This window comes from Ornithodoros turicata, chromosome 6 (genome assembly GCF_037126465.1).
Source record: "Ornithodoros turicata isolate Travis chromosome 6, ASM3712646v1, whole genome shotgun sequence".
Classification (NCBI taxonomy): Eukaryota; Metazoa; Arthropoda; class Arachnida; order Ixodida; family Argasidae; genus Ornithodoros; species Ornithodoros turicata.
Genome location: NC_088206.1, coordinates 36,061,833 through 36,083,320, shown reverse-complemented (window position 1 = coordinate 36,083,320; position 21,488 = coordinate 36,061,833). Strand labels below are relative to the sequence as shown.

The 21,488-nt window shown below is 45.8% G+C and overlaps 1 protein-coding gene across 1 annotated transcript in view; it reads right to left on the bottom strand.

Moving 5' to 3' along the window:
- Positions 1–21,488, bottom strand: part of LOC135396543 (acid sphingomyelinase-like phosphodiesterase 3b) — a 248,546-nt gene that overhangs the window by 98,302 nt on the left and 128,756 nt on the right. Inside the window, exon 4 of the mRNA XM_064627580.1 lies at positions 13,399–13,591. Within this exon, the coding sequence (XP_064483650.1) occupies positions 13,399–13,591 (193 nt within the window). The remainder of the gene's footprint in view (positions 1–13,398; positions 13,592–21,488) is intronic.

The following is a 21,488-nucleotide window of genomic DNA, read 5'->3' as shown; positions in this document are numbered from 1 at the left end:
TAGATGGCGCCACACGCGCCCTTCTCACTCCTCCGACTTTGTGAGAAGTCCATCGCGTCTCTGATTGGAGGACACGACAAGCCCACGTGACAGGCGGAGACCTATGAGCTGGGTTGTGTTTCCTTTATTTTTAGATTTTCTCCTTTCCCCGATTTGCTTTTGCGCGGTGGATTTCGTTGTCTCGCGTTTGCTGTGTACGTTTTACTGGCATTTCTCCAACATGCCGTGTGACTGTCGCGTACCGCCGTTACCACCTCGCTTTCTCGTGGATGAAGATTGCTCTGATCGGTAGCAGCGGGCTAAAGCTTTTCACCCGATACGCAGAGACTGTCCGTGGAGGTGTCTATTCGTGATATAGTAATCGTAGTTTTCAGTTTTCGTGGTGTCACAAGATCACGTGTCCCTGAGAGTATCGGGGGACTCCAGTTGAGCTGAATAGCGATTTTTGTCAGAGGCAACAGTATCCAGAAAGGACGCGGGGTTGTCGACGGTCATATGACACTGCAACATCCCGTTGCAAAACATCCCTGCTTTTCTTGCCAGTGACATTTACGCTGTTGAACCATGACGTTCGTTGCTGTCGATTGGTGTCGTGAAAGCGCTCCCTCAATCGGCTCGCATTATTTCATAGTAGAACTCAAGGCCGGTGCGCTCGCACAGGACTGCTAGCAAATTTCGATAGGGTTTCGCACTCCCCTTTAGAGCATTGCGCGAGCCTTGTCGGGCCGGGCTTTACGTTTTTCGCACGTGCCCGTGCCAGGTTCGGATTCGACAACACATGGTGCGGCATGTACGTCAACAGACTTCATGAGACTCGACAGCTGAATGTTTGTGTCGGGTCTCGGTTCTTCTTCTACATAGGGGTTAGGAGATGTCAGCCAGATGGCTACGGCTTGCTACTCAAAATTCCACACACATGCACTCACACACGTTGGGGCCCACAGGCGTGGTGGGCGCGTTTGGACAGCAGAAGGAGCGTCCTTCAACAAAGCCAGAGAGGAGCAACCGCGTACACACGACACCGCTCTCTCCGTGAAGCAGAGTGAGACGCTGATCAAGAGGAAAGCCGAAGTGCGGAGTTTTCAGGCGTAGTGCAGGCAGGGTTCTGTACGACACGCTCTATCCTGCGGTGCGGATCCCGGTTTGGAGTTTCCCGCGGGTCGGTTGCGGGTGATATTATTGACACCCGCGCTGGTAGCGAGACTGTTGCGGGCAGCGTTTTTGGCACAAGCACTGCTGGCGGGTCGGCCACGAACAAGCAACGGCTACAGCAACAACAACGAAGAGAAAAGATCATACCAAATAATAAGTAAACAAAGGCGCCGCAGCCCCTGCTGGTCGGGTCCGGTTGGGTGTGGATTTCATTTTCTGGTAGAGCGCGGGTGGCGGGTCTTGTCAGAGGATTTAGGGGCCGGGTATGGATTTCACCCTCAAATAATGGGTTGCACGTCATACGGTCCAAATGCCCATTTCGTCGAACTACCAAGTGTCCGTCTAGCTTACGCGAACATTTGGGAAAACAAAATGCGTGATAGCGCTTTTCTATAGAAACGGCTGTCTTGTCCCCCGTCCCGAGTTTCTTCAGCTATCAAACAAACCAAACAGTGCACGTATGCACAGGTCATGCGCATTTTGGCACTGTAGTCGCCTCTTGAGAAGGGGTAGAGCACTGCATGGGCCGGATTTTTAGGCCCGTGCCCTGCCCATACACCAATATTTCTATACTGAGGCCCTATCCAAACCCACCTCTGCTCTAAGTGTTCCCCAGGCTCGCAGCGGGCCCGATGGCCAGTCCCATTTGTCCATTCCAATTTTCTTTCTGTGTTCTCGGGAAGGATAGCTCCATAACATACCCGAAAATCGTGCCAAAATTTTGGCGGCGATTTTGAGTAAATGGCCGCCGGATTTGGCCAATTTCGTGATACAGTGTGCGTGCAGACGGCAGGTATCGATTTGTTACTTCCTTCACTGTATTATTGTTACTTTTTTATGGGGTTTAATGCTAGCCGGGCCTTCCTCAACCACGATAAAAATTTCATAATTCCAAGATAAAGCAACCTGTCTTCCAGTCTGTTCAGGCTGACGTGTTGAATTGTTTGTCTGAATACTCGTTATTTCGGACGCGACTGTTTATCATAGTGTAGTTTGCATCAATTGCGGACTATCCGATTCAGAAATAAAAGAAAGTGTTTATTTCCGCGGCAATCGAACTATGATTTCATTTTCACCGTCAGAGATCGCAGGCGAATTTCCATCCTTTCCGCGGTGCATATACAGTTCATAAAAGGAAGCTTTTGACTGCTCGATAAATAATTTGTTGTTTTTAGTGTTTAAACATATGATCGTCCCACTACAGCGAAGGATTCTTAGGAATACATGCAGAATGCTCATGACAAATAAATCCGGGTTTAGGTAGCGTGCCGCGAAATCTTGTGGCAAACGTCCCCACCCTCACGGTCATCCCACTATATTTGGTTTCGCTGGTCCATAAGGCCCTAAACCAATGTGCAAAACACCACAAACGCATTTGATTTTATTTATATTTTTGCATCCGGTGGGTTTGTTGTGTGGGCCCCGTCACATAACATCCGCGTCTGCACGAGCGGGCTGCCAAAGGCTTGGTGGTCGCGTCGACCTCAGCGAGCAGAGGACCAGACAGCTGTGGAGAGGAGGACTACGCGACGGCGCCAACTGCGTCTCGCGCACGGCACAGACGCACGCATGGTTCTCCCTTGCAGCTTCTTCGGAGATTTACTTGTTTAGCGTTCAGCTGACTTTGCAGTTCGCCGCATCACGCATTGTGATCCCAGAGAAACGTAAACGATGAAAAGCACGTTGGTTGGCAGTAGCCAGCTGAAGTTTATGACGCGCGACAGGTTGTTCGTGGACGCTGACGTGGAAATCGTCACTTTTAGCTATCCCGGAGCTACAGCGGCCCGTCTGAGAGAAAAAATCTATCGACTGCACCTAGCAGTAGACTGGATCGTCATGTATATCGGTGGCAACGATATCCAGGATGGGAAGAGTGCCGCAGCTGTTTTGCGGGATGTCTCAGTAAGTACAGATTGCAACGATTTCAATCTCTGTGCTGCTAAAACCCATTTCCTCTGACACGCCAGGGAAGATTCATTTCCATGACTTGTCTTCTTTCACAGGATACCGTTGAGGTGGCGAAAGGCTACGCGGAGCATATATTCCTGTATAAGCTGATGCCACAGACAAGGCGGCCTGAACTTTCTGGCACAATTCAGGGATATAACGCGATGCTGCGCACGATTCCAGCTGTCCGTGCCGGTGACGCTACGGTGTTGAGCATTGACGTGAGTAGTCGCTTCTCGAACGCTAATTCTGGAACTTCCTGGTGGTCATGGCAGGTATTTTATAATGCTCGTTAATTTTGGAAAAACAGTGCGACAAAAAGTAACTGGGGCTACCTTTGTGGTGCTTGAATTGCAAACAGGTGATGGTCTTGATGCGGTACCTGTTTGTAATTCAAGTATCACAAAGCTAGTTTCCAGTTGCTTTTTATCGCGCAATTTTTCCGAAAATAAAATGCGTACGGAGTACTGGCACATGCCTACCAGGAATTCCGGTTTATTTGTATTGCTGTCTTTGTGAGTGCTGTTTGCAAAAACATTCCGTATATATGTTCAAATATCTTTTCCAGCACAAGGTCTTTACCAGGAACAAGGAGGTGAAAGAGGGGATGCTTTTACGGGATGGCTATCACATTTCGACGGGACGGGGGTTATCGTGCCTAGCAGGCATCCTCCGCACAGCCCTCGTGAAACGCTACGGACCATGGCTGAAAGCACCGGGTCCGCGTCGTGGCATCGTACTCAAGCCAATGGAGTCGTGTGAAGAGTGTCGTGCTAAGGGACACCCCACGAGTGCATGCAGGCCTGTGCGCTCACCGTGGTGAACGCTCACCATTTTAGCCGCCATGTCATGACGACACAGAACGATGTTACCACTGTTACCTGCTGTATTATAACAACCACGTCATCTGATCCCCAATCCTATGCTCACTTCTGTCAGCTGCAGCAACGTAGTCAAAGCTTTTTCTAACATGTTCCTCCTGCCATCGCATACTTTGTCCCATGATTAGTGTACAAATGGCCCACATCTTACGCAAGACCTGCCCGATAAAATTTTGTAAACAACTATCATCATTCCGATGGCGATTTTGTAATGGCTTCATGCCGTCTGCCAGCTTCCGGCTGGGCTGTCTGCTCGTTACCCTAGGCACCCTGAGACCAGTAGTTTCCTTAGAAGTTGGTCCAGGGCACATATGTCCCCCTCCCCGTGATATTTCCTGGAGCAGAAACTCTAAACACAGCGAGGTGGTGCATGATAATGCGTGTGAAACTTGAAATTGAAAGACTACTGCGTTGCTTGCCACTATGAGTGCGAGTCACTGATGCCCACTGTAGCCTGAATGAGATGGCTGGGTATTTTCCTACGGGTGCAACCCGTGCGATATATTTTGGTTAATAAAATATATTATGCTTCATAGCAAGCTTTTCAAGGGAAAAAATGTATTTCTCCTCAAATTCGTATTGTGGTCCGTACAGATGTGTTTGCAGTGTTCCCCCGGTCTCAAGTTTTTCTTCAGATGAAATCTGGTCAAGGTGACCAATAGCCATCGTTAGTAACCACTGGTTCACAGATTCCTGCAAGCAGAAAATCCTAGACAGCCAGCACCCGAAAGATTAAAAAGAAATCAGTAGCACGTGTCCACTATTGGTAGATTGGAGATATTTTATTGAAGAACGCAGCATGTATACATCGTCACATTTTCTGCATTACTTATGCGTATCAGCTCATGCTTGTAGCCTCAGAATGTTCATTCGTGGATACAGTATCCAACAGCACATTTCATCATTGGCGATGTGGCATACACACATAATGAAGTACATACAGTCCGCTGCATGTAGGCGCACTTTGACATGAAGGTCTCGCACATACGGCATCAGCATATAGCATCCTGGTGGACAGAGCCAGGTTCATAATATGGGAATAGTAAAAACTTGGAACGTGTTACTCAGCAACGAGTTTCCTTTTTGAGCAATGAAGTAGCAACTGATAGTTGCTTTTGCCATGCTTGTCAGTTGGCAGCTAAAGCCTCAGAGTGTGTGTTTATGAAAAAAAAATGTCCAACAGGGCACCATTCATCATTGACCACATAATGCTGAACCAGGTACAACACTGGCAAGGGCAGGTGCTTCATAATCAGGGAGAGAGTAGAAAATTTTCAAATGACAGGTAAAGACAGTAACACTTAGGAAGTTTGACCTTTGGGCGTCTGGCCATCATATTTGCAGTAGTACTGGATACCTGAATCTGAAAATACAATTTTCATATGTTGAAATGACACCCAAGTAAAGGCAAGATGGCAAGAGGACGTAACGCAGAGCGACATGTTGGGATGTTGCTCGTGCTCAACAATGCGGGGAACTGGCGACAGTTGGGGCACAGCTCTGCACAATTATGATACTTACCGGCCTTGTCAAAATATCAAAATTGATTCATACTCAGGATGTCGACATCTGAACAGGCTGGTGGAGCTTCAAAAGTGCTAGGAATACCATTCATGTTTCTTTCCACAATTTTCATACACTCAAGCAAAGGTAGAATACCGTGATGGCCTCACACATATAGCATCAACGTGTGGACGTGTTTCAACCATGCCTGGGAAGAACGACGGTTTGGGGACAGCTTTGCTATATCTTCATACACTCAAGCCAAGGCAGAATACCATGATGGCCTCACACATATAGCATCAACGTGTGGACGTGTTTCAACAATGCCGGGGAAGACGGTTCTACGGTTGGGAGATTGTGCACCATTCTCATACTTAGATCCTCACGTGCTGATGGCTGAATTCAGATTTCACACTCTTACGCCATGTTTAAAATATGACAAGCATCGCACGACTAGTCTGTGGATTTATACATAGAAATATATTAATATAAATATTTAGGAAAATTGAAAAATATGCACAGATATGCACAGTAAAAATAGAAAAAGGTAACTTAAATATGAAACACAAACGTGAAGATATGCAGCCTGAGCCAAAGTCGAAGACATGTATATGGAAAAACATTCAGTAAATTATGAAGCAAAATGGATGAATATGCATTAAAACACTTGGCAAAGGTGGAGCCGCACAAACTAAATGACACGTAAATCCACAGTCTAGCCAGAATTACAGAACAGCGGCAGGTGAGTTATCTTTACCAGTCTTCCGTCTCTTTCTGGATGAATCGCCCTGATTGGAAGTTGTTTTGGCGGCATCACAGAGCGAGGCAACCTGATGGTCACTCTTCTTGTTATCTCTGAGCTGCAGCCCACGGGACTGACGAGGGTCAACCAACTCCGGTAGAAGACTATGCGAGTAGAACAGTTGAAGGTGGCCAATCATTTTGCTCCAGAAGCCATCATTTCTCTCGATCTTCTGGACAAAAATTTCCTCTCCAGAATATACCACAAAAAGACAAAACTGACGTCGAGTGATGTGGAGCTGTCCCTGCACCTGATAGTGGTAGTCATGGTTTTCCTTCAACGAAATATTACCAGAGTTATCAATAGTGCAAAAGGTGATTTTTTTTGCAGCACTCCCTCCACAGGGGTAAGGGACCGAGCCGAATAAGGGCACTTCACTTCCACGACAGTGTCGTCACCGACAAGCCCATCAGGTGTTGCAGCAAGGTATGCAAACTCCTGATCAACAACAAGGCCGCATGGTGAAACAATCACCCCTAACTCATCCTGCAGCTTAGCAATTGCAATGGGCTCAGTGTCGCGACCATATCGGAGAGCCTCAGTGTCAAAATGACCATAGAGCAAGGAACGAACAGTACTTGCACTGCTCGTTGCATCTCGCATCTTGCATACCTTGCCAAAATTTGAAGCGGTGAGTCGCTTTCGCCTCTCCTGCATCCACAAAGTTCTCCCTTCTTGACCTCGAGTATCAGCCTCGAGCTGCTCTGCATCTGGTTGGGAGAGCACAAGGGAATCCTTGTACGCCGCAGCAGCTTCAACATAGTCATCGTGGTTCATGTCTGGAGCATCTACTATGGAACCATAGTGGTTGTCGCTGGAAGAACGCTTGCAAGGCGCACCTTCAAGTGAACGCTTACAGCGAGCAACCCCAGAACTCCGATGCCTTATGCAAGCAGCACGAACAGCTGCTTTACGCTTCAGCATAATTCTTGCATACTTCCCAGGGCTGGTGTTGTACACTGCCTTATGTACAGCAAGATGGTACTGCTTAGAGTTGAAAGACACGACAGCTCCTGAAGCCCGCATTCCGAATGATCCCCTCTGGGAAAAGTTTATTCTTTTACCGCCAGAAAACTTTGCAACGAGATAATTGAAATGTTCTGCAGCATTATTGTTAACGTCAAGGATCAAGCTGCTACCATTGTTTGCCAAACGACTCATCCCTACAAGGATTTCATTGAAAAGTCCGCATTTCCTGAGCTCTGGGACGTGATTGACTTCCCCTTCTTTTGGACCACTGCAAAAGTAACCCGCACATTTTGCGTGGTCGCCGAACACATGGAGTGGCCCATTACGGATATCAGCCACCAGGTTCCGAATCTGATCTTGTTTGCTGAACTCGGCCTGCTCTTTGCGATAGTGAATAGCCCTAGCAACTCCAACTCTTAGTCGAACAGCATTATCCAGAAGTAGCTTCTTCAACGATGGGGGAATGTGGGTTGTTCTCTTTGCCAAAGCAACATCTCGAAGACGACTTACATAGTTTCGAAGAAGGTGGTTGCGACATTCTACCTTCTGAACTACCTGATGCTGGTACGGTGCAGCTTCAAGAATTGACTTGTATGTGCTCGAATCACAGTCAGCGATCAACTGCAAGTACTTTACCCCGTGCAACTCAATGCTGCGCCTGAAGCCTTCAACGACGATATCCTTCTCCATACTGGTAGAGCTGCTGTCCCAGTTCTTGAAGCACAGATGCTTTTTTGGGCTCGACCCTGCCTTGGAACTTGCGCACAGTGTACAAAATTTGTTCCGGACGCCTAGGAACAGTACTTTCTTTGTGCGGTACCCAACAATTACAGCCTGCAAAAACGAAAAAATGTCAGGATTGTATTCCACAAAACTCTACCCCCAATGACAATGTTTCCAGGAATTATGCATTTGTACGCGTATCATACGAACTAATGCCACAGGATGTATACCACTCTAGAAAGTGTGTTTACAAAAAGACAGCAGTGCCACTAATAGCACCAGAGGGGTCAACTTTTTCCTCCAAATAAATGCTCATAGTGTTCTTTCCACAAATGGTGGGCACAGACTTCCTGTATATCCCGTCTGCCAAGCGGTGTGCAAGATAAATCCTCCTTTTTCGGGCACCTTTATTAAGTGTAGATAAAAATATTTACTTACCAAGCCATAAAGAGCGTCGTACTTGTTCTTGTATGAACGTTTGCACCAAGCACCATCGGCAACGACCGTAATTATAGGAAAACCGTCAGCATCGACGTCCCCAGCCTCCCTAGCTAACCGAGCTTCCTCAATGCCTGCTTTTCTTATTTCTTCCCAAGCCGTTTCGTCGATTCCTTTAGCAACAATATCCTGATATGTACTGTACGTGCTACTAGCCATGCCTGGTATGTCCAGAGCACCTAGGAGCTCGAGAAGGCCTGAGAAACCAGAACCTATAGACACGATACCGTTCACTGCTGAGGAATTGACGTCCATGCGTTGTTGAACAAGTTGATCAACTGATGCCTCTGTTGTGACTACATCTTTCCTCAGACACATCCTGCACTTCAAACTGAAAGAGCTACACAGACCTCGCCGATGTTCTGATACAATTTCCATGTCAGCCAGGCCGCAACCAAACTGACTATGTACCGACAAACTTTGCAAAGACGAGAAGAAGTGATCAATCTCCACTATACGCCGACCATTCACACTGCTTGTGCGCTGACTCTGTGTCTGGTGAACATTGCCAGTATCGAAAGATGAACATCGACTGGGTGTAACAGCGGCAGTGATTGGAACGGGACTTGCTCTGGAACCGGCAAGCTCGTCACAACCTGAACTGCAGGGGACTACATTATCTACCTCAGCTGAATCAGCAAATGACGAATTTGAAGGACGAATTTCGCTTGTGCTCGAAGCGAAACAAGCATTCCGACCGGCATCAGTTACAGTTTGAGGAACAACACTACCACCAACCCAGTTGGAAATCTGTTGCAAGTGGATCCTCTTTAAAACCACTTGCAAGTGGTTTATGAAACAATTCCCACTTGAGAAACCACTTCAGCCAGACCCCTTTGGGATCCACTTTGAAAACCACTTACAACCATGTCCACTTTGGAAACCACTTGTAAGTGGTTTATGAAACAATTCCCACTTCAGAAACCACTTGCAGTTGGATACACCTTGAAAACCACTTGTAACCAAGTCCACTTTGGAACCCACTTGCACGCAGATCCACTCTGGAAACCACGAAGTGGTTTCCAGACTGGATGTCCTTACAAGTGGTTTCCACAGTGGAAAGGGCTGCAAGTGGCTTTCTAGGTGTATCCAGCTCCAACTGGTTTCTGAGGTAGGGATCACTGCATAAACCAAACTAGTTGTAGATGGGGAAAGAAAACATTCCTTGCTGCATAGTGTGTACATGGAGGAAGAAATGACACTGCACGTGGTAAAGCAGGGAACGTTAAAACAGCATTTGCAGTATTTTGTTCAGTACATAATCACACAACATTAACGTGAACCTGAAGGCGTAAGTACAACAGTGCTTACTTCAGTGCAGAACACAACATATGTACTTAACTGTCCAAGTTAACTCTACAAACTCACACTCCCAGACCAGAAATCTTATTCGGTTTAAGCGGAGATCACATACACAATTTTCATTGAAAGTGACCAAAATTTCTCATTCCGAATCGACAATTTAGGACAAATACCATATTGAAAACAACACGAATTTAGTGGCTTTCAATGAGAAATCGTTTTAAATGTGAATGTGAAGTGGAACCAGTCGCACAATTGGAGGTATGCCTATAGTTTCCCATTGGCCAACAGCATCAAGGATTTTCCCATTAAAGTCACACTGAAATTCTAATTTCCGATGCACTTTTTGAATGCGCAGTGATTATTCTGTTGCATCAGAAAGCATGTTTTCGGTGTAAAAATGAGTTACACAACATACCGTTCCTGCGTGAACATTTATTCTTACACACATAAAAATACAGTAGATGTGAAAATATTTAAAGTGGCAGATACAACTGTGAAAGTTATTTGTGATGTTTTTATAAGAGCGAGTATTCACCAAGCGGTTGAAAATCGCTAGCAGGACATAGAAATGCCAAGAACAGAAACCGTAATAAGCACTTACATGTTGTGAAGGTATTCTGTCAATCATCAACACACACCATAAATCCACAATGAGAAAGTTCACAGAGATGTCTCCCCATGTCCGAACAGTGACGACGAAAAAAATGGCATGAAGCTTTTTTTCGTAGGAGACTTCTAATGCCCGTCCAGCTTGCCTTTTCTTGCGTGAAATTTAAGTCCAGCTTCGTTGAGAATCCGTTTTGTCCACCTGCCAAATGCCGACGCCCCTATGCCAGTCGCATCGAACGAGGGTAACCTTCAAGTAATAACATTTCGAAAGATAATGCAAAAGCTGCTGGAACAGCCGCATGTCAACGTATGTGAGCAGCAAAATATATTACATACCGTTGGACACAGCGCGTGTGGCAACACACTGAGAGCACGATCCTCCCGTCAACGGCCGCGGTGCCTGCGAGTGCAAGGGTAAAAACATGCACAGCGGTGTTGAAAAAAACGGGAATGCTTGATAAATCGACTACTGACCTTAGAGACGGATAAAATCCTCGAAATCAAGCACGAATGACGCCGAGTACTTAAGAGCGACCGCGCACAACCCGATGCTCCAACATTTCGTGAGAGACTGGAGAGTGGAGACCGTTGGCGGTCCCGGCCGGCGTCCCCCCTCGCTTCTGGAGGACGAGTCGACATACATCCACTGATTGTTGTACGGAATGCATTAAAAATGGCTTACAGTAAGAGGTGAAATAGCAAGGTACCATGGCACATGTACTTTTGAGGATAATACGTTCACAAACATTTGAAATGACGCGAACTATTTTCAACTCGCACGAGCCACGATGTGGTGCGCCACGGAAATGTATTACGACGCGCCCTCTTGGCGATATCGCGGCCGACGTTCCTCCTCGGTCGATTTGTTCGGAATAAATTTTAATTTCAAGTTTTCATTTAAATTTCACTTGCAATAATTTCGATACGGTTCGTGTGATGGAATTTCACTTGTTTGAATTGTTTTGAATTAGTTCTTCCTCAACACGAACACGAAGCGCTTCTTAATTATGCGTATATTATCCTAATCATTTTTTCTTTTTCCTGCCAATAAATTCCCAAATCATATATTATTACTTAATTTGAGAGTGATGATGTACCGTTGTACTCGACCTCTCGATCTTCCATCCTGAATCACTTTGACCTCAAAGTGGGTACATTTCTGACCACTTTGGCCCCTAAGTGGATCCGTTCTTGACCTCCTTGGGTTCTAAGTGGATCAATTCTTCACCACTTTGGCCTTAAGTGGATCCTTCCTTGGCCACTTTAGCCCCAAAGTGGATCTCTGCTTGACCACTTTGGCCTCCAAGTGGATCCTGCTTAGACCACTTTGGCCTCCAAGTGGATCCTGTTTAAACCACTTCAGATTCCACTTTGTTTTTCCAACTGGGAAAGGTTGAGCCTACAAGGGTATCTGCGCGATGTGGAGTCGTCGAAGTGCAAGGACCACTGGGAACAGCACGGCTGGAGCATCCTGCATTACCAAAATCTCTCAAATCCGCAGGCTCCGTCACATGCCTGCCTCTACCACGTAAATTCGCAAAGTCCTTCTTCTTACGTTTCCGTTGTCCGTAGACGTGACTTCGAGCCATAATGGGTAAATACTATGAACACGCAGAAAACACACAAGGACAGAGAGCAAATGAACAGGACAAGAAAGTGAAAAAAACGCGTAACTTAGCCACGAATTGGTCACTTCAGGACGAACCGCCGAAACCACGGACGCCGATCAGCTGCTGCGAAATACGCGGATGGTTACGAGCGGACTACGTTCGGGCGCTGCGAGCGGACGGCGCCACCTTCCGGAATCAGTGGTAAACGCCTTGGATGCATGCCTGTACTCACTTTTAATTCTTTTTCGGAAAAACAGAATGCTAAAAACACACCAAAAACGCGTCATTTGAATCCTGAAACATGTCCCCGGTTAACCTCAGAAGCGGATTGTTTTTATTTGCTTTCATTTATTTATTTGGATTTTTTGAAGCTGTAGCGACAAAATTCATTTCTTTTTCTTTTTAAAAAAAAAATTACAACGCTAGAGCGATATTTCAGTTCCCAGAGTTAAGATGTCTTGACGTCACCTTTCCGATGAAAGTTTCCGCATTCCGATCTGTCTCGTAGTTCAGCCACAAAACCTATGCAAAGTTCACATAGAAAACAGAGGGGTTCCCACCTTCAGGGGTCCGTAAAAAAAAATTACAACGCTAGAGCGATATTTCAGTTCCCAGAGTTAAGAGATCTTGACGTCACCTTTCCAATGAAGGTTTCCGCAATCCGATCTGTCTCGTAGTTCAGCCACAAAACCTATGCAAAGTTCACATAGAAAACAGGGGGTGGTATGTCCTCTTAAATTCTACGGCACACTGATTAAAAGTGATTACGAGGATTAAATACAACGGGAAAAACTGTAGTAATGTTTATGTGTTTCCGGAAGATTCCTTTGTTGCATGCTTCACATATGCTGATGACAATTATGTTTATGAAGCTATTTTCTCGTCGGAATGCTGAGGACTCCAGCGCTCTCTTATGTTCACTGTATTTTTCGCTGGTTTTATATTTATGCCAGATGTACATGAGCTTTGATAGTAACGGGCCTGCTTTATGTTTCCAAGGTTGCAAGTTCAAACCGGGCTGAGGATGCCAGCAACGTCATGGCATGGCATAATTTACTAAGACGTGTCGTCCTGCGCAAGAGACGTCAAATACAAGGCGCCATGTGCTTACATTCCAGTGCAGATTAAAACCTGTTGGTGCGCAAAATTGATCCACGGCAGAACTACGATGACGTTGTTCATTGTCTTAGTTGCCTTGCGATCACAAACTATCAATTACAACGCCGGATCAAGAAACTCTGGACACCTGCAGGTACCTGTTGAGCTTACGTAATCTTAACCACGTCAACATAAGGTAAGTAGAAAATGAATGACACTGCTCTGCCGTCTCTCTTTTAACACCTGAGCAACAAGCTACAAGGAAGCACTGTCCTGTAATTAATTAGCTCTATAACAATACCTGAGCCACTGGAGATGAGCACAAAGGCATGTGAGTGCTGGTGACCATAGAACTGACCAGCCACAATATCAGCATACTCTGACATGAGGCTGTTGAACTTCATACTGTGCTCTTTGTGGTACAACTGGAATGCCACCTGTCCTGGATTGGCTCGATTATTGAAACCAGGAGCAATATGACCAGTGATGAAAACCTGCAATTGAAACACACAAAAATTGAAGGACCATTAGTGTAATTAAGGCGGCGGAAATGCGTTAGCATCCAGTCGACCCACGCACTACCACTATCCACATCTATCCGCCCCTAACTATCACTAATTGTTACCAACTCATAGCCACAACAGCGGCACAAGCCTTCTTCCACGCCCGCGCCGTATTTTGAAACGCTGCTTTCGCTCTTCCTTCGTCTCGATCGCCCGCTTTCGGCGCAGGGAAGCGGCATCTTCTGCCTGACGTTGCTTGCGTTGTTCCTCGGTTTCGGCAGCTCGTCGCCTTCGCTCAGTATCCGTGTTCTTTTGGCGCCTACTTGGCCCGGCACTGGTATTCGGTTCATACTCCATTGTGTACTTGAATTCATCCCATACGGGCCTTGCGCACCCGCAAGTTCAGAATCGCCGGCGTATCTGGCGGGCCGCGAAGACCGCTTCCGCAGACGCGTTCCTCTCCGTGACGTCACCCGCCACAGCACGCGTACAATGGCTTCCGCTCCGTGACCTACTTTCCCTTACTCTCAACTCTCCACTGCCCTCCTCCTCTCTCACGCGGTGTACTTCCCTCTCCACGTTTTGACCACGGATCGACACCGACACTTTTCCTTGAAACCCCGCTTCTGATGCTAACGCCTTAATAAAACGTAACTAAATATAAATCAAGCTAGTCAGCTCTAGTATGTTACAGAAGTTGCTGTGTCAACTGATGAAAGGCTATTTTTTAAGCAATGAAAAATACACGACACCAAGAGGACAAGCCTTCGACAAGTCTGCTAACGAGTCCTCGGACGAACTGACACCGTCCTCGATATCTGGTAGGCACGGTAGGCGTTCTCAATTCACTACAAAGAGACATCCGTCCCGGTCGATTCCGAAGCTGTAGCGCCATTTTACTACTCGTTCATCACCAGCAATAACGCTGAAAATTTGACGCGAATTAGTGGAGCAGTTTCTGGGCAATTTGATGTGATGCATGGCAATAGCAGAAGCAAGATGTTGAGAGTATGCCGAGTTTCCCTTATTGAAAATCCAAGAAAACGTCACACGGACAACTCCAATCAAGAAACGCCCTTGGCGGGCGCCTGTAAGTCGAGCTGAAGCTCTGTGAGCGAAGTCACTTCTGGGTTAGCGCCGGATGCCTTCGTACAGCCAGGAACGTAACACTGTAACACATAGCAAAGGATGCTGCTTTTTCTGCAATGGAGGAAGTGCTCTTGTGCCGAAGCAGCAACAAAAATCATCCCCAGTTTCCTCGCACTACACTGATCCGACCCTTTTTCTGAAAACGACAGCTATCAGTGCTGTCAAACGAACAGACGTTGTCCTGCCACCTTTTCACACCTTTCTACGTTTCATGACGAAAAAGTTCATTCGTCAGAATTAATGAGAACAGTGGTACAGAAGGTTGCTAGTGCAGCCATAGGGTGACCCCACTTGGTCTAGAATATTATCACTGTAAACCATCACTGCAAACAGAAGAAAAGCATCTCTAATAAGGACTGGCGGCGCGGCGATGCGGCCACCGAAGAAAGTACCTTGCGTGACAGCCGTCGGGTAGCCACCTCTGTTTACATGTGAAGTGCGAGCGTCTTTTTTTCCCAACACTTGTACTGTTGCACCGCTAATTGTGCGAACATGTAAAATAACTCTTCCCAAGGCACCAGATGTTTCATTTCTCGTGTTTGCTATTCTTCCAATACCACCGAGGACACTTGACTCGCGGCGCATAGCGTTCGTGACGCGCGTTCGGCCATTGCATGAGGTGTGCACGACATGAAGGAATACATGTATTTATTTATTTACTGTAAATACGGGAAAGTCCCGGAGATCCGGGAACAACATAACGGAGGGTGTACACAACACAATTGGACATTATTTGACACAACTTCAAAGCGTATACAGGGTATCCCATAAAACGTGTCATTGAATTATAATAAAAAACTACGCCACGTAGAATCATGCGGTCAACGGCATTCGTTCTTACTAGGTCTTTGCCACCTCCTGATGCGAATGTTATGTATCGTAAGTTTAATGATGTAAATATTTGCGAACTGAACTCGGAAATTTGCCAAGTAATGGTGACTTTTTTACCCCACCAATATGAAAAGCGTGCCGAATTCACTCAAATTCATGATAATTGACAGTAATATTCATGAGCTATCCCATCGGAAAAAATAGCTGAACATCATGCTTTACGGAGCACTGGACCATAACACGCGACTACTTTTTAAGCGCAATCGCTCTCAGTCTGACGAAAGGAGGTTCCAAATCCAGCCTGCCTGCCTGCATTAAGAGAATAAATTCATAATTTATTCTCTGATGATCTCTTTAGCGTTATTGTTTCTGAAGAAATTGGAAAAAACTGCAGCACAAGTTCAGACAATATGTTGTGACCACACGTGTCTATTTGTATGGATAAAGAGGACACACGATGTAGATTTCACTGACGAAGCTATGTGCGCAGTGATGTGCCAAAAGGACGAAGGGAACTGACCACTCCCTGTTTGTAAACAAGTTACGTCAAAGTGTTCGACAGCGCCACCAATTTGGTAGAGTTGAACTACGCTCGAAGCTAGAGCCGAACAAGGTCGCGCCCGAGAGCCTCGGTCTTGAGGGGATTACGATGGTCCCTGAAAGGGACATGACCTTCCGTCCTACTTTTCTTTCAATAGGAGGCAGCGAAGAAATGCCCATTCATGGAACCCAGCCCTCCCCTTCCTATTTGTTTCGGTTTTAGTCTGTTTACCAACGTCATGATGACGTTTCTCTTAGCTTACTGAATCGGTAGAGTCCTGGATCGGCAATCCAGAAGATGTGGGTTCGAGTCCTACAGCTGGCTTACCTTTTCAGTGACTTCCTTCTTTCATTGTTCTTAAGAAGTTGAGGCTCGTGTGTTGCGTTGTCCTTTCTTGTGTGTTCGAGCCTCAGCACATCAATTTCCATCGTGTTCAACAAAATCCGCTTGCGTTGCCCAGTCGTATGAATGTGTGCGTCAGTGAGAAAACGTGTAAGAGTGAAAGTGGAATGAGTGAGTAAGTGGATGTGTTTGTCCCTTCAAATGACGCAACCCTGGAAGTCGTTGGGGAGGTGTGTTAGCTTGGCTGAATTGGTAGAGCCCTGGACCGGCAATCCAGACGATGTGGGTTCGAATCCTACAGCTGGCTAGCCTTTTCAGTGACTTCCTTCTTCCCAGATAGGGACGTTCTCCTTTTGCAGGAGAATGCGTCGGCTCACAAATCAGGCAACACAATGCAGGTTCTGGAGGACTTACGATTTCGACGTATTGAACATCCGATTTTTTGTTTCCCAACCTGAAAAAAAGTTTGAAAGGAAGGAGATTCCCGGAGGATTCGGAGGTGACTGGAGGTTAAAGGGAGGTTAAAGTGACTGAAAAGTGAAAACTAATCCCCATGTTTTCTTGCCGAGCGTTGTGCCTAACATTGTTGTTTGAGCGAGAGCTTTACTTCTCAATTCGACGTATTTTTTACGCGCAATTATTTGAAGATTGTGGGACACCCGACGGTATTGCCAGCCCACGGCAAAAAAGAGCAACTTGGGTTGTGGGTCTAGGGGTTGGGCCAAAGGGGTGACATAAACCCGCCATATTTGTAACTCCCTCATGCGGGTGCTTTACGCAAAACCGCCTGACGGCCGATTTGGACTCGAAAGGTTGCTGAGAAGGGATGCGGCACCTGCCTCGTTCGACGACGACAAACAGGACAGCACCAAAGGACCGAAGTTGCAGGTGAGACTTGGCCTTCGGGAGAGGAAAATCAGTTGCGCTGCGCATGCACTAGAAGTGACACTTAAGGCATAATGGTTTCAAATTTCCAAAGATTCTCTAAGAAGTGGCATGCAGTTCAGAATTTGTATGAGTACAACACAACAGTGTGTACAGCCTGAGACAAAAGTTCACGGCACTGCACTTTTCTTCATCGGAGCAGTCCTCTGCCAGCTACCAGCAAAAGATCGAATAAGAAACGGGTGACTATCTATCTCTCAGTATGTGTGTCCGCCCTTGTTTGATGCTAGGGTGTCACTCCAATGGAGAAATGTGACACCATGGTGGTCCGTAAACTTTTGTACCAAGCTGTACATTGTACAACCCCGACAACTAACAAACACTGCTCGGTAAGGTCAGTGTTCCAATTTGAGATTTTGCTGCCTATTTCTTCCCAAAAGGCTGCTCTTGCAAAAATGCTTCAGAAAGTCATTTGGGTGAACTCCTGTATAACAAGACAAGTGCAGAACATAAAAAAATTTATAGTTCGACTTTGAAGGCAATAGTCAACATAAATAAGTTTTACTTCTTAGCGATGATTGCCCATTCAAGGCAACAACAAACTCATAAGTTCACCACATCATCTAAACTTCCTCGGCCTGTTACAGCTTGTTTCTGTCCACAACGACATCTTCAAGGTGCATATCCTGTGCCATGCAGCCAGAGGAGTGGTTACATGAACTATCATTCATCGAGCATTTGTGAGGAGATTGTTAGAGGAATCAGTCAGATATATGTGTTTCAGACGATTTTTTTCTTAAGTTTTCAGGTTTTTATTGTTATTCCATGACAGTATACACTGATAACAGGACTGAGAGGGCAAGCCCTGTTGAACAGTCCAAGACACAGTGAATGCAAATGTCTACAAAATTTGGGGGGAACGGAAATACCAAGAACACATGACAAGTATAAGAAACAAATAGCAAAGATATTGCACAGCACAGAAATGCAAATAATCAAAAAGTAATTGCATGTCAACCTACGTATCAGCAGAAAATTCCTGTTTGATGGTGTTTTTGAAGGATGCCAGATTATTGTTGGAACGAATGCGTAGAGCAGTGTTTCTCAAACTGTGGGTCATGACCTAATAATGTCATAACCTAATGGTCATACCTAATGATCATAGCCTGTGGGTCATAACCTAATAATTCTAATAATGCTAATTTTCATGTTAGTCTATGTCCAGGAGCTTACTGGAGCTGTGCTCAATCTCTGTGTGCAGTGGCTGTTCATGAGACCCTGACCAGAAGCAAGAGACTACACAAGCGCACCGCAAGAGATACAGTGAATGAGTCACTAAAACACTGACAACTCTGCAAAGCAAGTGGACAACAGAAGGGCCTCAGTGAACGTGTACAAGCAATCTCATACCTAGCATTTTCGGTTTTCGGCACCTCATTCGCCATTAATCGGTGGCTTCTGTAGAAGAGTAGGGATTGGGAGGAAAACACGAGTTTCCTCTGCACACGGTAAACTTTACTCCAGGTGCTTTAGTCATTTGAATTATATGAAGTGTCGTGGAAGGATTAAAGGGGCTGGGACGCTTCCATCGATGTGGTTTGTTACATTATGGATGCATGTTTTCCACACCATAATACTAATAAGAAATAATTATTTTTGTTACGTGTCATATTTCGCGAGATAAAAACCCTCGACCAGATGCCACAGACCTCACAGCTACAACCAATCCCGTTGGTAGCCGTCAGGGTTGTGACATTAGAGCTACATGAGTGTCGGTATTCACGGTGCCCATTTTATACAATTCTATTCCCATATTGGTTGTAAAACACACATTGGTACAAAGAGACTTCTTTTACGTTTACGTCCGGTGATGGTGTTGCAACCCCTCCCAGTGATTAGCGGGGCATGGCCTCATCTTGGCTATATAAGGCTGGCCACAGGACACCTCAACTGCGCCGAGGATTTGTCCATCTCGCAGTGTCCTTGTTCACCCGTGGTGAACATTATGCAGACTTGTCGGGCAGTTCTATGATCTCTGTTTATGGCAATAAAATTATGTGTTATGTGTGAAACTACAGTATCTCGGGAATGTGTGGAAATGTGCATTGATACTAGAAGTAACCTGGCTGCTGAAACCAATATCCAGATCCAGATGCAATAATTACATGGCCAGGTGATGTATGCAAGCAACTCATCGTAAAATTTTTTGTGTTTTTTTTTAGTGGTTGATTAATGTGTTGTGCATGACTGCATCGGTCTTGTGAACCAGCGGAAGTGAGATGCAAAGACATCCCTGATAATTACACTTTCACTGTGTACTTGTACTGTGCAACGTATTACGCCTTTATTTTTTCCTCCTTTCGTTTTGTCCTGCTCTTGAGCTCTCGAAAGCCATGTATGTCCTCATGTAAGTATCTTGTTTGTTCTTGTATGCGGTACTTGCTCTCTCGACAATGTATAATTTCGGCAAATACGTTCATCAGGAATATGTCGCTAGAGTTGTCATTCATGCCTAATTCTTACGTACGTACCTACAGTGTGTATACAATACCATGTCGTTGCCACGTACGACTCGTTCACACGATTATTTATAATGCCCTTAAATAAGCTTATTATTCCGGGAACGTCAAACGCCAGCCATTTGAGAGAGATATATGTGCGTATTGTGTGACTTCGCAAGCAGCAAGTGATGCAGCGGTTACGATATGAGAGTGAAGACTCGCAATTAAGCAAGCAGTTGACCTACTTTATCAAAGGTAACTACAATTCCAACAAAAATATCTTTCGTGTATAGGCGTAGCACGGCTCGGTTGATAATACGTGACGTTCATGGTGCTTTTCACCAGTTAGCCGCAGGCCGGCATCGCGACAGCATAATTGCACGAATCCTAAGCGCACAGATGGTATCAACAACGTGTTTTGGCATTTGCAAACCATCCCACAAAAAGAAAAACAAAAACAAACACTGCAATCAAGAAGCCTACGTTGATCGAGCAGACGCTCCCTGACACCACCGCTTGTCTACATTCCCGTATGCTCCGTAGAGAGGGAGGGATGTCTTGAGGAACACTGATACCCCTTACGTCAGCGGTATAGACCGCCTAAACGAATTTCGTCATAAAAATGGCGCCCCCCATGTGTGTTTGGGAATGGTTAATTAACGATTATTTAAAATATGGGGCCATTTTCTGGAAATGAAGGGTGGTTTCAGACGCAGTTCGATATAGGCTTCCAGGATATCGTTACAGTTTCAAAAAGTCAAGGCACCCCCGGAGCTGATCTTTAAAGTAAAAGACGGTGAAAGTAATCAGATTACTTGTCTGTCGCTGCTGTTCCGCGTATTCGAAAGACCCACAGATACCTGGTGTACGTTGCAGTGTTCTGGGATGCAGAAACCGTTAATCTTTGACAACGGACGCTTTCTACCACAAGATTCCGAAGGATTGTGCGCGAAAACGAGAGTCCGTCGAAGCACTCGGCTATGAAATCACTCAGGACCTGTTTGCTCAGCTCATTTTGCTGCCGACGTACGCGAAGTTACCGCCCCAGGAGAAGTGCGAAAAGGTCTGAAGCAAGCTGGAGTCCTGTCACCAATCTTCTGTGCTTCATAGAGGTGACGAGCTCAACACAGCCTTTAGGGTAAGTATAGGTGCATCACACATGTATAAATAGAGATATGTACTATGTATGTATTAGCAAGGTATAACATGCGTAACTTATCAAAACACCATTGCCCTAAATAAAGTTTCTATTCCCTCTTATTTCATCGTTATTACAGTTACAGTCTCGATCTCACATATTCAGTCGTCAATTGCACATTGAGGTGGTCCTGATAAAAATATGAGCCAAATTGCATTTGATAATACGCCCTCTGAACATTTATTTCACAGAGTTTCATCGAAACATCGAATGTTTTAAACTTGGCCACCCCCGCACTCATCCGGCATTGCCCCGCTAGGCTGCTTCACCCTATATCGAGCCGCTGCCGCCAAACATACACGGGAGCTGCCAAAACCAATCTGCGTTATTCAGCAAAAAATAATAATAATAATACCTAGAGAAATTGATCTTCCAAGCTTCAGGTTCTCACGAACGTCCTACTGCGGCGACACAGTTCAGTAGGAGCACTGGACCTAGGGA